Source organism: Tasmannia lanceolata, unplaced genomic scaffold (assembly GCF_043159265.1).
Source record: "Tasmannia lanceolata isolate RefF3 unplaced genomic scaffold, GAP_Taslan_0.1 ptg000004l, whole genome shotgun sequence".
NCBI classification, from domain to species: Eukaryota; Viridiplantae; Streptophyta; class Magnoliopsida; order Canellales; family Winteraceae; genus Tasmannia; species Tasmannia lanceolata.
The window spans coordinates 13,802,185-13,819,619 of record NW_027518681.1 but is presented as its reverse complement, the minus strand read 5'-3'; the positions used below and the strand labels follow the sequence as shown (position 1 = coordinate 13,819,619).

Here is a 17,435-nt window from a genome sequence, read left to right as displayed (position 1 = left end):
ACCATGTGATTCGAGACAAATACTATTGATGCTTATTTGTTTCTCTTTGAATCACATATATGGATTAATAATTATTTGGTTGATTAATTAGCTTATGGTGTCAATGCTATTTTTATTAGTATTCTCTAATATGATTATGGCCTTTCCAGGTGACATAGATTGTGGACGGCACGTAAAAGTCTCTATTGAAGATGTGAAAACATTTCCAACTATCTAAAAGCGAAGTCCATTTACCATTCAGAAAAAAAAGCCGCAGCCGAGTCTATAAAGTTTGAGCCAAGACTTACTGAATGGAAAGAAGAAGCAATCATAGACCATGAACTGGGAACAAGATTGCTTGCATTGTACTTTGATAGGGTTTTCTTCCCTAATGTAGAGGGTTTTGGGATGGTTGAGGTCACATCTTATGAATGTAGCCACCTTCTGAATCTTCCCAAGCCAACTGACCATCCAATGACCAATATTTGTTTAATGTTTACTTGATTATTGGTCATCCAACTTTATGTCAGTAAATTACATCCGTCACACGTGCAACACACGTGCACTTTTACTAGTATATATATAGACACAATAACTAGTAAAGAAAAATGGAAAATGGTGTCCTCAGGCTCTTGTTTTGGATAAAGTCACTCTTATTATTGAACACTCTTTAAATGGCTGACAATAGCTTTTGGAGAATTATAAGAGCATTACCATCAGATTATGGAAATTAAGTACAGATAGGAGTGAGCCCAACCATAAGAAGAGCATATGGCGGGCATTGCATGCCCTCATAACTCGTGTGCGTACGATCCATTCTTTCGAATTTTACAGTTGATCATGGCCATTGCTTGCCACCACACCATTTTCATTCTGAATTTGGCCAAAGTTTCCTTCCTCTTTTTTCCCTGATCTCAACTGAGGCTTCTCAAAGAAGGTCTCCAACTCCTCTAGGCTTTTGCCCCGGGTCTCCGGCAAGAAAGTGTAGAAGAAGATCCACGCTAGGGACACAATCCCGGCGAACATAAAGAAGGTCCCACCTATAGTCATGGCTTTGTACATAGATATAAAGGTCATACCAATCAGTCCACTCATCACACGGTTAACTGCAACCCCCATGCTCGCGCCTTGGGCCCGCAACCTAAGTGGGAAGATCTCCGAGCTGTAGACCCAAGCGATCGGCCCGAGGCCCATCGAGAAGGATCCGACGAAGGTTAAGACTGTAGCAATGCAAACTGCAATTGCCCATATGATCTTCTTCTCTGGATTATGATCAATTATGGTCAATCCGGACGCTAATAAAACAAGAGACAATACCATGCCGGCCGTGCTAGTTAGAAGGAGTGGCCGCCGTCCGATTTTATCCAAGAGGAATGTGGCTATCAAGACACAAAACATTTTACTACAACCGACGGCCACGGTCGCACCTAATCGGTCAGTTTTCTTCGTAATTCCGGCCTTCTCGAAGATGCGGGGACTATAGTAAACAACAGCGTCTATGCCGGATGCTTGTTGGAAGAAGTGGATTCCAAGTGCCGCAATGAGGACTCGTCGGATTGCCGGCGAAGGCCTAATAAGTAGCTCCTTCCAAACATCCTCCCCATGGCTACGCTTGGGAACTACCACTAAATCATCGGTGCAATCCTTGGGGATTCCGGCGGCTTCTTTGATGTCGGCTAACCGGGAATCAGCCTCTTCTTTACTGTTGGAAGTCCTTAAGAGTACCTGTTGAAGTATATATGATTAAAAATTAAACACCAACTCTAACAGCATCATAGCAGCATCAGAGTTGCAGGTTCTTGAGTTTCAACTCTAACCCTGACTTTTAAAACTCACCAACTATACTCCTGAGGTTTCAATTTATATAAGGTAGACTCCCTCTTTTGAAACACTATCAATGCTAGTGAAGACCCCATACGCCCCTCCAAATCCCATACCTGAATCCAAACACTACCAAAAACACAGTGGGTCCACATTGTTTGGATGAGCGATCATTTGACGGGCCCTGAAATAGATAGGGTGTGCCCAAAAAAATCAGCTCCATAGGATCATCCTAACCCTTCGATCCATGGATGAACCGTCAACTGAGGGGGTCTATCTTATATAAATTGAAACCTCGGGGGGTGTATTGGGTGACTTTTAAAAGTCAGGTTGTAGTTGAAAATGTCAGAAAGTTGAGGGGCTGTATCTGTATTTTTCCCTACAAAAATCACATACTCTAAGAGTTTAAGCTTACCCGTTTTGCCTCGCCAAGGCGCCCTTGCATAACTAGCCATCTGGGGGATTCGGGCATGACCAAGGCGCCGAGGGCTAGGAAAATTGGGGGAATTGCACCGCAGCCGAGCATCAGTCTCCAGCCAAGATATTCCGGTAAGCCGGCGAAGGCGAAATTCGAGATATATCCGAGCAAGACCCCAAAATTGATGAAAACTTCAGGGAGGGAGGTGAGGGAGCCACGAGATGATGCCGGGGAGAGCTCGGTGGTGTAGACGGGTGCAATCATGAGGCCGAAGCCCACACCGATCCCGGCTATAAACCTTCCTAGCATGAGAACGGCATAATTGGGGGCGAGGCCCATGATCAATGCCCCCACAAAGAATATCAAAGCAGCGAATATGATCGTGTATCGCCGGCCGATCCAATCGGACATCCTTCCGGCAGCTGCCGAACCAATTAAGGCGTAGAGATTGATAATTCCGGTGACAATTTCTACTTTTGTGTCATCTATCTTTAGATTGTCTTTGATGAATATCACAGCTCCGCTCATCACCCCACAATCTGATCAACGGAAAGGAAATTAATGAGGGTTAATTAAAATTCAAAAAGAAAGTAATTAGGGTTACAATGAAAAAAAAGCCTCATGTTCGGTAACTAAGAAAGTTTCACCAAAAAGGAAGGGAAATGATTTTAGCACTCCACTAGTCTACGTTTGGTTGCCGGAATTTTTTTTATTCTTTGGACTTTTGTGGAATTCCCACAGGAAACCTTGGTTGGCCCGAAATAATCCCAGGAACCAAATTAACCCCGCACAAAATCCTAGGAAAGGAAAAAAAATACTCCCAAGAACCAAAATAATCCTAGGAACCAAAAATAAGCTTGCAGAAATTTTTTTTTTCTTCCCAACAATTCAATCAACCAAACAAAGCGTGGGATTTTTATTTTACCGGGATACTTTCAGCGAGGTTTTAGTTCCACAAAAATCCCAAGAACCAAAAAATTTCCAGCAACCAAATGGAGCAGATTAAAGGGCTGTCAAAAGGTTATTTACACTTCTATAAAAGCTCCGACAAGGCTGATTAGAAACAAAAATACATGTTACTTTCGCAGTTTTGCCACATATCAAAAGAGTGGAAGATAACATTGGCTTGGGGAAAACTTTTCCTCCTGTTCGCCAACGAAGAAAAAAAAAGTCCTGAAAGATTTTTCACAAGGGCATATTTGGCAATAAAATTCAGAGAATATTTGTTTATGAAAGAAAACTGTTTCAGATTAAATTTTTTCAGGAAGAGAAAACCTTAGAAAGTTTTACCTGAATTCATTTGTATGTAAAAAATGGGGCAGTGATATCCACCCCCCCAGAAGAGGAGGAGGAGAGGAAGAATATCACTACCCTAAAAAAAAAAAAAAAAAAAAAAGGGTCAGCACACTTTGGAACAATCATTTTTTATGGCAAAAAGTTACAGGAAAAATTCTCATGGTCCTAAAGAAGGGAAATAATATCAGCACTTCAGTGTTTTAATATTTCCGCCGAAGCTTCTTGTCTTCTAGTATTTAAAAGGCTTGTGAGAGCTTTTTGGGAACTGTAATTATCTATTTTCCGTGGAAATATCAAAACATTGCTGATATCATTTCCCTTAAAAAAAATGTCCTTTGGCTGAAAATAAATTACCATGGTTATCAAACATGTCTAACTGAAAATTTCTCCTGAAAAAAAAACGAATATAATATGGGTAATTTTTATCAAGATTTTCTGATGAAAATTTTTTACCTAAGAAGCAACTTTTACCTAAACATGTGGGTTAAGGGCAACATAATCAGATCTTTTTTGCCCAATATTGCCAAACTAGCAGTTAGAGATGGCTTAGACAAAGAAGGATTAAAAAGTATTTCTTCTTAATAAAAAGAAGACAGAACAGTCTAAAGGGAAAAGAAATCAAAAGAGAAAGAAACAGAAATTAAATTATTTTTTTTTTTTTCAACTATGAGAGATAACAAATTTCTTCTGAATTAAAGAAACAATTGGGAAGTTGGGAAAGAAAAATAGCAATTTAGAGATCTAAGTGAAAAGAGAAAAAGAAGAAAAATTACACAACTTTACGTTTTGTACAAGAAAATAAATTCTCACCATAACCCAAGAGAATAGAGGATATGGAAGCGAGAAACGTGCAGCCAACAGCATACTTGTTCCATCTGGGCTTGTTAATAGAATTCCGAGGACTATCAGATTCAGTTCTTTTCACCAAGTCCCCATCCTCCATTTCTCTGTATAAAATTTTAGTGTAGTAGAGAGGGAGAAAATTTCCAAGAGATATTCCCCCAAGTGGCGATAAATAGTGTTGAGTAGTGAAAGTTAGAGAGCTTAAATAGATGAAGTCCAGTCGGTCTTTGTATGTTAATAAACGGACTATTAGGGGATATTATGGCAAATTTCTTTATATTCCTAAGATACACATCCTAATGAATATCTATATCTATTATTATTTGGGCAGTGATAAATCGACTCCCAAATATCTTAAATTGACCCCATGTGTCTTTCTCTCTCCTCTCTCTCTCTCTAACCCAGATATCTTAAGACACATGGGGGGTCAATTATTATGTGGCTGGTCTTTCTCTTCCCAAATATCTTTAGACACAATATTTGGGAGTCGATTTATAACTTTACCATTTAATTTCTTGCTTTCCTTTTTCTCTAGCTTCTTAATTTCCTATTTCAGCTCTTTTCCTTGAATGTCTTACACTTCTTTATTGATTGCCAATAATAATATTGCATTGAAAGCACTTGCCATTCTAAGGGATGTCTTCTTGTGTGTCACACTTTCCCCCTTCATATGATATCAATCAAAACCCAAAACCACTAACAAGGTAGAATGTTGCTTGGATTTTTTTGGGAATGATGCTTTTTCTCTCATTCTCTTTCTTTCCTCTCTACCTTACTCCCCGCTACAACCGAACACTACTTACTGCTATTCTCCAAGGTAAGTTCTAGGGAAATCCAATGCTTGTCTTCCCTTTGTTGACTACTTATTACACTACTCCAGAGTCTTTGCCTTGCAACCAAATCGACCCTGCATTTGGATTGCTCGAATCGGGAGTCGGAATCCACATCATATTCTGATTCCTACTCCAACTCTTCCTTGAACAAAATGAAAAAAAATTATAATGACAATTTTTAATAAAAAGTCTAACAAAAATTCCATTCCAATTGGGGCGGTATTAGAATTCCTGCATTTTCCACCTATAAGTCCAGAACAGTTTCAGTTTTGCCCCTTGATTGCTTTCTTTCTTTCTTTTTTTTTTGCTTTTTTTGGAAGTGAATGTTGGAATGGGTTGGAAGTGGAATCAGATCCCAATTCTATCCCCAGATTCCGGCAATCCGAATGCACCCTTAATCCTAGCTTGTAACAATTGTGTAGTATTAGTTAAAAAGAAAAGAAGAGCTGAGCAGCTTCTTCATCACGGATGTAGGCTATTGACAGACGACGTTTGAATAATTTAAGGGAATTGCTAGCGTCCATCGCAAAAGGCTTTTCGCGGCTGGTCTGTCGTACCTCAGACCAGCCACCTCGTGAATGGAGACAAGCTGTTGTCTCCATTCACGAGGTGGCTGGTCTGAGGTACGACAGACCAGCCGCGAAAAGCCTTTTGCGATGGAGCCTAGCAAATCCCATAATTTAGTTGTAATGAATCAAACCGGTTATTAACAAAAGGGAGAATAATATTCAAATAATTCCTATAAAGTACTTTCAAAGAAGAAACGTACAGGGGTACCCCACCAAAATTGATGATCTAAACATTTCATTTTTATGTCCCCTTGTCATAGAAGCCACACGCCAAAGATATTATCCATAGGATGATCTTAACTCTCAGATTTTCATAGTTTTCATACTACTGTTAGTTAAACTTACTAGCCTTCCGTTGTATACCAAACATATCGGAGGGTTAGGATCATCCTATGGAAAATATTTTTAGGGCACAACCTGTCTACTGTTGAGACTATTAGATGAATTGTTTAGATCATCCAAATACTTCTTTCTTCGCGTGTACTTTGGCACTGACAGTAAAATTTCTCTATCTCAACCCCCCCTCCTTCCCTCTCTCTCTCCAATTAGAAGTGTTCGTTGCCACTTAGTTATCTATGAGGATAATTTCTTAGTCATCTGATTGGTGGCAAATGGATGGCTGTTAACAAAGAAATGATCCTCCATCACATTAAAATTGCTCAATCGCTGCGATTTTTCACTTATGGCCTATCTCAATTGCAATTTTTTAAATTGACCATCATGTTCATTTGGACAATTTCTTAGTATATAGTTGGGGCTCTAATAATTAATATTGTTGTTATACAAGATATTAGAGAGTATTAATTCCCAAAAAGTATTGCTAGGGAAACCGAGAGTACCACTGAAAAGGGGACCAGAAAAATGGGTTCTCAACTTCTCGCCACAATATCACAAGATTTAGTTAATTCAACAAAAAGAAAAGATTTTTGTGCACACATGGCTCATTCTCATTGTAGGTCCCTTGCTCGGTGGTACTCTTGGTCTCCATATCATTTTTTATTACCAAATAAGTGTTTTCTATCACCCTTCCTCGAGTTGTGTAACACTTCTATCTCTAACTCTTTGTCCTTACCGAGCCCGCATTTTTGGTGCACCAGGTTTTATATTAAATCTGTTGGAGGAGAAAAAAAAACCTCGCAACCTCCTCCTGTCACTACCAAGTGGGAGCCTAGTGTTGTTGTTTGTCGTCATTATTGCCCCTACCACTACCACTCTAGTTAGGGGTGTAAACGAGCCGAGCCGAGCCGAGCTTGGCCAGGCTCGGCTCGGCTCGTTAAACTCAAAGGCTTGGCTCGGGCTCGGCTCGGCTTGGTCAGGCTCGGCCAGGCTCGCGAGCTTTATCGAGCTTGGGTTATAAAGTTTCGCACATGGCAAATGTTGCTAGCAAAAGCAAATAAGAAAAAAAAGTAATCATTACAGACAAAAAGTAAAATAGCTGAGTTTAAAATGAAAAATTACGAAGAAAATGTAGTAAGTTATGACAATTAAGAAAAAAATACCAAAAAAGGTTAAAAGTTATGACAATTACGGGAAAAAATTAATTTCCGATTTTTCACAACCGTTTGATACGCACCGTCAGTACGTTTTTGCAGATGATGTTGACATGACATACGCACCCTCATTACGTTTTTGCAGATGATGTTGACATGACGAGCCTTAACGAGCCGAGCCGAGCCGAGCCTGGCCTAACTCGGGCTCGGCTCGTTAAGCTTAACGAGCCGGCTCGGCTCGGCTCGTTAAGGATTCGAGCCGAGCTCGAGCGAGCTTCCGAGGCCGAGCCAAAATTGACACCCTTAACTCTAGTCAATGGATATTGCAACCACCGTAACAAATTTCACTGAAGAGATTGAAGAATGTTTTCAATGTACCTACATATAATATGTACTTATATATAATATGTAGAAAATTAAGAGATCAAAAGCACCTAGGCTTTGATACATTTTTTCACAAAGATAACATAGTAAGAAGCAAATCCACACACAAAGGACAAAAGAGGAGATGGAGAGTGTTAGAATATGTGAGGGCCAATCAAATGAATTCTTTGGATATATATGAGGAAAGTGAAGCTACACCGCCGGTGTAGCTAACTTAGCTACACCGCCGGCTTAAAATACAATGGGCCCACATCGTTTTGGTGATCCAAAGAATTCATTTGATTGGCCCTCACATAGATAGGGTGTCCACCAAAAATCAGCTCCATAGGGTCATCCCAACCCTACGATTTGTGGAGGAAAAAATGAACGTGTAAAAACCTTCACAAATTTGTCCATTTTTGCCTCCACAGTTTGAAGGGTTGGGATGATCCTATGGAGCTGATTTTTGGTGGACACCCTATCTATGTGAGGGCCAATCAAATGAATGGTTTGGATCACCAAAACAATGTGGGCCCATTGTATTTTAAGCCGGCGGTGTAGCTAAGTTAGCTACACCGCCGGTGTAGCTTCACTTTCCTCATATATATATATAAATATATATATATACATATATATATATATATATATATATATATATATATATAGAGAGAGAGAGAGAGAGAGAGAGAGAGAGAGAATAGAGTTCCTAAGGGTGCCCTCATATAGCTTATATGAGGTGACTCTCACAAAAACATAAGGGGCCCACATTGTTAGGATGATCCAGAGCATTCATTTTAAAGGCCCCATCATAGGTAGGGTGTGTGTAAAAAATCAGCTCCATTGGATCATCATAACCCCTCCAAAAGTGGGGGCAAAAATGGATAGACACATTTTATCTACAAATCTGTCCATTTTGCCCCCACTTTTGGAGGAGTTAGGATGATCCAATGGAGCTGATTTTTTGTACACACCCTATCTATGATGGGACCTTTCAAATGAATGCTTCGGATCATCATAACAATGTGAGCCCATTATGTTTTGTGAGAGCCACCTCATATAAGCTTATATGAGGGCACCCTTAGGAACTCTATTCTCATATATATATATATATATATATATATATATATATATATATATAGAGAGAGAGAGAGAGAGAGAGAGAGAGAGAGAGAAAAGTGTAGCTACACCAACGGCTTAAAATACAGTGGGCCCCACATTGTTTGAGTGATGCAAACCATTCATTTGATGGGCCCTCATATAGATAGGGTGTGCCCGAACGATCAGCTCCATAGGATCATCCCAACCCTACGATTTGTGGAGGCAAAAATGGACGCATAAAAACCTTCACAAATCTATCCATTTTTCCTCCACAGTTTGAAGGGTGGGGATGATCCTATGGAGCTGATTTTTTGGGCACACCCTATCAATGTGAGGGTCTATGAAATGAATGGTTTGGATCACCCAAACAATGTGGGCCCACTGTATTTTAAGCCGTTGGTGTAGCTAAGTTAGCTACACTTCACTTAACTCATATATATATATATATATATATATATATATATAGAGAGAGAGAGAGAGAGAGAGAGAGAGGAAAGTGTGGGTGAGCTTAAGCTCACCAAACTTATGGTGAGCTTAAGCGCCCAATCACATTGGGGCCTACTTTGTTAGGATGATCCAAAGCATTCATTTGAAAGGCCCTTACATAGATGGGGTGTGTACTAAAAATCAGCTCCATAGGATCATCCTAACCCATCCATTTGTGGAGGTCAAAATGGACAGACATTATTTGTCCACAAATCTGCCCATTTTTGCCCTCCACAAATGGAGGGGTTAGGATGATCCTATGGAGCTGATTTTTGGTACACACCTATTTATGATAGGGCCTTGCAAATGAATGGTTTGGATCACCACAGAAAATGTGGGACCCATGTGATTGGGGCGCTTAAGCTCACCAACACTTTCCTCATATATATATATATATATATATATATAACCCAATATATATATATATATATATTGGGTTATCTATTGTAATCAAACGTATATCGATTTCCAATCCATATACGTTTAAGGGGGCATGATAGAATATGTGAGATCCAACGGTTGTATTGGGTTGAGATTCATCGTTGGATCATCTTGGTGGTAGATTAGGCATGTTAGTTAAATGTGGTAATTTGGTTTGATGAGGCAATTAGATCAAATTAGTAAGTAGGTTAGATGGGGCAAGCTAAATAAATCAGGATATTAGGTTTGATTTGGTTTGGTGGCAAAATGATATAGGTAGGTTTGTTAGGAAAGTAGATTAGATTGAGATTATATCTTTCTATGTTTATCCTTTTGAGTGTTCTATTTAAATACACATTTCTTCATTGTAAATCATCCAAGAATTAGTAGAAAATCTTCTCTTCAAAATTTATGAGAGAGAGAGATCTATGAATATTTTATTCAACCCATAAAACAATACGCTTGCACTGATGCTTTTCTCACATACACACTACTCTCTGTTTTTCACTTAACGTTATTTCTCTCGGCTTGTCTCTCACTTCCAAAACGTTAATACACTACTCTGTGACACTCGGCATACACGTTTTTCACTTTTGGCACTCTCTATTCACGGCAAATTTTTATCTCTCTGCTATATTCAAGTTTTACTTGTCCATCTATATTTATAAGCAAACCAAGACTAACCTACTTCTAGCCTAACTCTAATTAAATTAAGACTCCTAAACAATCTAAACAACCACTCTAAGAAACCAAAGTCCGACTAGGACTCAACCTCCCAACTCTCAGACGGTTTTCTCTTTCTAATAAAGCAAAACAAGCTAACAATCCAATTTAGAAACTAAACTCCTAATTAACTACATAATATTCCCAAGTCCTAGTCACAATAGGATTTACCCCATGTGTGGGCCCGCCTCGCATCGTGCCGCACTGGCCCGGCCCCTCCGGCACATGTGTAGAGAGTCAGTGATGACTCTCAACATAATATGCACTTCAAATGCATGATTATTCACATGTATGTACTTTGAACAACATTTCAATGGATTTTCTATTATATATTAGAAATAAGAGAATATAAAACAATGCTAGTTCCTACTATAAACACTCAGATATAAGTGATTATAATTTGGGAAGTGATATATCCGCCCCTTTTGATTACTTGGGACACCCAGCATCAGTGTATGTGGCAATCAGCCCCATTGAAACGTTCTGACATGAAGTACATCAGCCCCTCTGCAGTCATTGATACACTGTTGCTGGGTGTCCCAAGTAATCACAAGGGGCGGATATATCCCTTCCCTTATAAAGTTATAGACATGGTTTTAAATTTCGACCGAAATCCGAAATTTCAAGAAATTGAAATCTTATATATATATATATATATATATATGTAGACACCCCATTTTGACAAGGCCCTAAACCCGCATATTCGAATAAAATCCCGAGGTCAGACGGAAAATGAATGAAATTAATCCGAGCAAAAGAGAATGTGGGGCCCGCTTGTGTGGGACCCGTTTGTGTGGGACCCGCCTGTGTGGGACCCGCTTTTGTGGGGCCCGCTTTTGTGGGGCCCGTTTGTGTGGGACCTGCTGATGTGGGGCCCGCTGATGTGGGACCCGCTTGCATGGGGCCCGCTTGTGTGGGGCCCGCTGTTGTGGGACCCGCTTATGTGGTCAAAGAGAGAATAAGGACAGTCATCATTTTCTTTGTTTTTAAAGTGGGCGTAATGAGTGGTTTTGGTTTTCGCATGGCATCCAATGCCATTTGAAAATTATTTTTTATTTTGTTATTTATTATTTTGCAAAGAAATGGGAAATGGGGGGGGACAAGAGGGGGACAAAAAATAAATGATGATTGCTCTCCTCATGATGAGTCTCCCCACTCAAGAGGAGAGCTCGGTTCTCTCGCAGAGGGGAAGAACCAGAGAGAAAAGGAGGAGCAAAAAGAAAAAAAACACAGTGGAAAAAAAAGAGAAAACCAAAAAAAAAAAAAGGAAATCGACAGTGGAAAAAAAGGGAACGAAGGAGAAAACCAAAAAAAAAGAAAGGAAATCGACAGTGGAAAAAAAGGGAGCAGAGGAGAAAAACCAGGGGGAAAAAAGAAAAAAAAAAGAGAAGAAAATCGGCAGAGAGAGAGATCCGGCCAGTCATCTTCTCCGGCGAATTCCTTGCCGGAATCCGATCGCACATCTCTCATTACCAGTCACCTTCTTCACCTCCATCTACGCCACAAGCGTCTCAGATCCGGCGGATCTCCGGCAAATTTCTCCCTTCTTCGGTCAGTATCATCGGATTCCGTCGATTTTTACTACCTCCTGCAATGATTCCATCTCCGGCCAAGATCCGAGGTCTGCAAATCTGAAAGGAGTGAGGATCAAGCTGCTGATTTCAAATCTTTCCGAGCTTTGATCATTTTTTTTAAACTCGATTAGCAGTCCATGTAAGTAGTTTCTCTTGAATGTTTGTTTTTGTTCTTGAGTTTTATTTGGAGGCTTGAGTTGCTTGTGATTGTAGACACCCCGCTGATGTGTGGGGCCCGCTGATGTGGGACCCGCTGATGTGTGGGGCCCGCTGAGTGTGGGGCCCGCTGATATGGGACCCGCTGATGTGTGGGACCCGCTGATGTGTGGGACCCGCTGATGTGTGGGGCCCGCTGATGTGTGGGGCCCGCTGTGTGTGGGGCCCGCTGATGTGTGGGGCCCGCTGATGTGGGACCCGCTGTGTGTGGGACCCGCTGTGTGTGGGACCCGCTGTGTGTGGGACCCGCTGATGTGGGACCCGCTGATGTGTGGGACCCGCTGCTGTGTGGGGCCCGCTGCTGTGTGGGGCCCGCTGATGTGTGGGGCCCGCTGCTGTGTGGGGCCCGCTGTGTGGGGCCCGCTGTGTGTGGGGCCCGCTGTGTGTGGGACCTGCTGGTGTGGGACCCGTTGACGTGTGGGACCCGCTTGTGTGGGACCTGCCGATGTGGGACCTGCTGATGTGGGACCCGCTTGTGTGGGGCCCGCCGATGTATGAATAGTACTTGGTAGGTCCTACTGTGAATAGTAGTTTTGAATAGTAGTTTTGAATAGTAGCTTTGAATAGTACTTATAAATAGTAGCTTTGAATAGTAGTTTTGAATAGTAGTTTTGAATAGTAGTTTTGAATAGTACTTATAAATAGTAATTATGAATAGTATTTTTGAATAGTAATCTTGTATAGTAATTATAAATAGTAATTATAACAGTCTTCAGCACAGGAGTCAGTCCTTCAGTCAGTCCAGGAGTTTTTCCTATCATCATAGGGGTTAGGATTCTGTCCATCCTCTCATCAAGTCGTGATCTTTACCCGCTCCTGCAAGGTATAGGATGCTGTCCAACCCTTGCCGAGTTATTTTCCTGTTCGTTCCCCCGCAAAGCATAGGATGCTATCCAACCTTTGCGGGATTCCAGAAGTCTCCCTACCCGTATGATGATAGGATTTTATTCTCTGGTGTCAAAAAATAATAAAAACATTTCAAAAATACTTGAAAACAACAAAAACATTCCAAAAAACACTTGAAAATTCAAAAACATCTCAAAAACAATTCAAAATCCAAAAACATAATCAAAATCAAAAATCTCAAAAAATCTTGAGTCATGTGCAGAGTAGTTAGGAATTCAGTCCGAACTACGTTGGCTTGATCCCTTTCAACAGGGTACGTAGTGCAGCTTGGGGTCCACATCCCAGGTCCAGCCAAACCTTTAAAAATAAACATTTCAAATATTCCAAAAAAATACAAAAAAACTTCAAAACCTTTTCAAAAAAGATCTTCCCCTAGAGTTAGGAGTCTGTCCTAGATATTTAGGGTGTTTTAGAGTTAGGAGTCGGTCCTGATTTGTATTGATATGGTGTGTCCTGTCGTGTGAGTGTCCCTAGAGTTAGGAGGCCTCAAGTCGATCGGTTAGACATTTAGTCGAACCGATGGCTAGACTAGGAAGCATATAGTCAACCCATGGTTTTCCTTAGAATGCACAGCCTAGATACACATAGGATATAGGGCCCACCTGCATTAGCTTAAGGCTAATCAACTTGCATTAGTTAGGGCATATAGAGTCCTAAAAATTACAATCCACTTGAATTTAAGCAATCGCACAAAAAGCTTTAAAAACTAGTCGAGTCTAGTTGATCGAGTCTAGGATAGCGGTCCTAGAGGTTTAGGCATTGTAGTTTAGCATAGGACACCGAACTACGTTGGCTCTGATTCTTCCCGAGGCCGGGATACGTAGTGCAGCTAGGATGGATGGCCATCCTGGTCCGAGTCAAGCATTGCATTAGAGTTTAGGGTTTGTCGTGTCAAGTCATGTGTTGTGTTGTATGCTTTGTTGTGTTTTCTTACTTTCATGTACAGATCCTATACCTTTAGTTGTAGCATGCATGTGTTCGTCCACCAGAACTTAGACACCAATCAGGCATGTCACACATAATCTAGCTATTCGTAGGCGACACTTCTTTCATTTCTTTTGTGTGTGTTTCTTATTCATCTCCGAGACATGCATGATTAGCTAGACGTTGTCTCGGAGATATTTGTTCCCATTTCACATGATTTTCTCCCAAAACTCTTCAAAATTAATAATAAATGGCATAAGAGACCAGGTGCTAGCACTTGGGCGAATTGGGGGCGCCTAATCCCTTCCCCATTCGTCATCAGGCACGAACCCTTTGTATCTCTGGTTATCTGTTGCGACAGAGCACAGCATGGGATCCAGGGCCCACTTCCTTGGATGGCGACTCTTTCTTTGCTTAAGGTACGCCTCGAATCGGGGCTAGTCCCCGAATCGAGAGGTATCTCACTTTACATCGCCGCTCATGCTGTGAGGGGCACTCTTTCGAGAGTTCCTTGGCGGAGCTCTCCTTCACGTGGACGATCTAGAGAGACTCGCGCGGGGGCCCGTCCTCCGCCCCCGTCTCGGATCTGGTTCCACAGGCTGGCGACTCTGCTGGGGAATTTTTGAAACATTGCCTAACTCTGTAAAAATGCCATTTCTAATTAATTTTGAGGAAATTTGGGTCAAAACCAAGTTAAATGGGAACTTTATCGTTAGAAATCCAGGGGCACCAGATAGGTGCGTAATTAAAACATGGGATTCACACACTACACATCATGCATTATCATATTTTTTATTCCTTTCATTGTTTTTTATTTGTTTTTCATTATTGGCTCCACGGGATAGATTCAATGCGTGCCCGACTGGGATGTCATTACACCCTGATGGTGCTGTTGAATCTATTTCCAAGCTATGCGCCAGCGCTGCAGCCGTAAACACTCGGTGCACTTGTGTTTACAGCAGCCGATGAGCAATGAAGCATACTATGTATAACACTCGGTGCACTTGAGTTATACATATTAAGTATGTTTCATACGCATAGTACCTGATAGATTGAGTTCGGAGCCCTACTTTGTTTTATATATTATGTATATACTTACTGACCTAGTGAAACCCAACTAGGAAGTACCCGTGTTTATATAAGTATATTGCATTCATATAAGGACGAACATGTGTGGCTTACACATGTTGGAGCCTAGGTTTAGGAGCCATGTCCTATCTATAGATTATTGTAGCCCACCTTATGTGGCTACAGACGCAGTCCTAGTACACTCACTTGTCTGTCATGAGTCGAGACTCTCTCGACTCCGCTAGATTAGACTAGGGTTGGTGCCCCTGGTTAGGATGTATATATATGTATATATTTATTATTAGATTAGGGCTTGCTTCTTAGTTAGGTTTCCTTCTAATCTAATCAATTTTTCCCCATCTATCCATTCTGTGGATTATCATAAGATTCTTGGCTCTTTTAGTCATGATCTGTTTTCTGTGAGCCTGATCATTTGATCGATCCTGATCAGATCACTCCGCATGTCGATTATGAGTCTATCTTGCCATCATCATTACCGGAGTGTGTGTTCTTGCTGAGAGCCCTGCTTTATCTTGACCATGACGGCATACTCTTCATGTTTAGTTGCTGAGTCTCTCCTACTACAGCCGTCATGCTGCCGGATTTTTCCTAAATACCTTGAGTGTGGTCACTATCTTTTTAGGCTTGTTGACAAACCATGTGCTTACCGTACCATATCTCCTAGTATAGCCGTCATGCTGCCGATTTTTTTTTTTTTAGAAACCTTGAGCGTAATCATTATCTTTTCTGGTTCGTTGACAAACCATGTGCTTATCTTACCACATTTCTTGCATAGATGTTATGCTGCCGGATTTTATCCATGGGAGGATATACTCGTATCATCTTTTGTCTCAGCTTGTGTATGGGATTTTCATTTGATTACCCTATATTGAGCTATAGTGTTTGTCCATTCCATGGCGGGAATCTGACCTTATTGACCTCACTCATTTGCAGTACCTATTTCTATTCAACCCACACCAGAACCTATGGCTGAATCTGGAAATACTCTGGCCGAGATGAATGAGTTGATGAAGTCTATGCTCCAACAGATGAATAATATGAGTGAGGAGATAGTCCGTCTGAAAAGTGATAGAGGTTCTACTTCTGAAGAACCTGTACCCCGGCAAATTCCACTTATACCTCCCCCACATCCTGCAATGGCCAGGCTTGCTGTTTTGAATGTCGAAGACGATGTCGAGGATGAGCAGTATGCAGAAGATAATTGTTTCCCTCATCTGGAGAGAGCCAATGAGGGCAGAGCGATAACAAATAGATTGGATAAGCTAACCCGAGAAATGGAAAGCATGAAGTTCCAAGGCCCTAAGAAGTTGAACATGTCCGACTTCATGACAGTCCCGGGAGTTGTTCTTCCTCCTAAGTTCACAGTACCTGATCTTGACAAGTATGATGGGACGGGATGCCCCACCAGTCATCTGAAATCTGTCATTCCTCTTCTACAGCAACATGGACTTTCTCCAGAGCAGATTGCCCTCGTATTCCCTCGATCTCTAGTCGGAACTGCTAAGAAATGGTTTTTGAGCTTAAAGTCTGAAGAGATCCGAACCTTAGAAGACATTGCTAACAAGTTTGTGGAACAATTTTCCATGGAGGAAGGGATAGAGGTAACCAAAAGGGATCTGAAAATGTTGAAACAGGGGCATAATGAAACTTTCACTTCCTTCATCCGAAGATGGAGAAGAAAAGCTGTTCGGATGACCCACAGATTGTCCGATGAAGATCAGATTAAAATTGTGGTGAAGAATCTGTCTCCACAGTATTATCATCATATGGCTATCCAATACTTTCTCGATTTCAATCACCTCATCAAGACGGGAACCCAAGTAGAGGATGCACTGGCTAAAGGCCTAAAGACAAGGACCTCAACTGATGTTAGAGACGGAAAGAGGACTATGGTGGCAGCTGAAGAAGTCAGTAATGTGGAGACCTCTCGTCAACCTTTCAAGAAGGTGGCTCAGAAAAGAAACAAGCCTATTCAGAAGCCAGGTAAAGAGATTCCTCCATTGCCGAAGAATTTTGAAAAAGCTTTGAGAGGATTGGTCGAAGTGGGTAAACTTGAACTTCCTGAACCTTCTTCTCCTCCAAATCCTCTTCCTAGCAACTTTTATGAACAAGACTTCTGTGAGTATCATCGAGTTCATGGACATTCAACCAACAGTTGCCAAGCCTTGAAGCATAAGATCCTAAAACTTATCAAGGATGGTAAGGTAGTTGTTGGAGAACCCGGGGCTACCAAAAAACCAGTGCAAAGATCAGTTGGCCCTTTACCGATGGTAGGAGCTATCTCTACGGATGAACCATTATTGGATCCTGCATCCCTTATTCGTCCTATCTCAGAAATGCCACCTGTTCCATCAAGCCTTCGACCAATGGAGGAATCTTTTGAAAGG

General features: G+C 41.3%; 1 protein-coding gene across 2 annotated transcripts; it reads right to left on the bottom strand.

Annotated features, from left to right (window-relative positions):
* Window positions 1-611: 611 nt before the first annotated feature.
* LOC143875587 (polyol transporter 5-like) lies at window positions 612-4,601 on the bottom strand. 2 transcript variants are annotated; one of them, XM_077377182.1, is made up of 3 exons: window positions 4,325-4,601; window positions 2,216-2,757; window positions 612-1,704 (listed from the first exon to the last, which is right to left on the bottom strand). In XM_077377182.1, exons 1-3 carry the CDS (start codon window positions 4,455-4,457, stop codon window positions 808-810), a joined length of 1,572 nt encoding a protein of 523 aa, XP_077233297.1. In that variant the 5' UTR covers window positions 4,458-4,601; the 3' UTR covers window positions 612-807. The 2 variants fall into 2 exon arrangements, with proteins under 2 accessions (XP_077233297.1, XP_077233298.1); XM_077377183.1 differs by lacking the exon at window positions 4,325-4,601 and adding an exon at window positions 3,509-3,562.
* Between the last annotated feature and the right edge of the window lie 12,834 nt (window positions 4,602-17,435).

What these genes read in the sequence shown, in the direction of transcription:
- LOC143875587 (XM_077377182.1), bottom strand. Translation starts at nt 4,457, where the DNA reads ATGGAGGATGGGGACTTGGTGAAAAGAACTGAATCTGATAGTCCTCGG. An exon ending in CTCTATTCTCTTGGGTTATG is followed by an intron (nt 2,758 to 4,324) that starts GTGAGAATTTAT and finishes TCCGTTGATCAG; the next exon opens with ATTGTGGGGTGATGAGCGGA. An exon ending in GCCTTGGCGAGGCAAAACGG is followed by an intron (nt 1,705 to 2,215) that starts GTAAGCTTAAAC and finishes ATACTTCAACAG; the next exon opens with GTACTCTTAAGGACTTCCAA.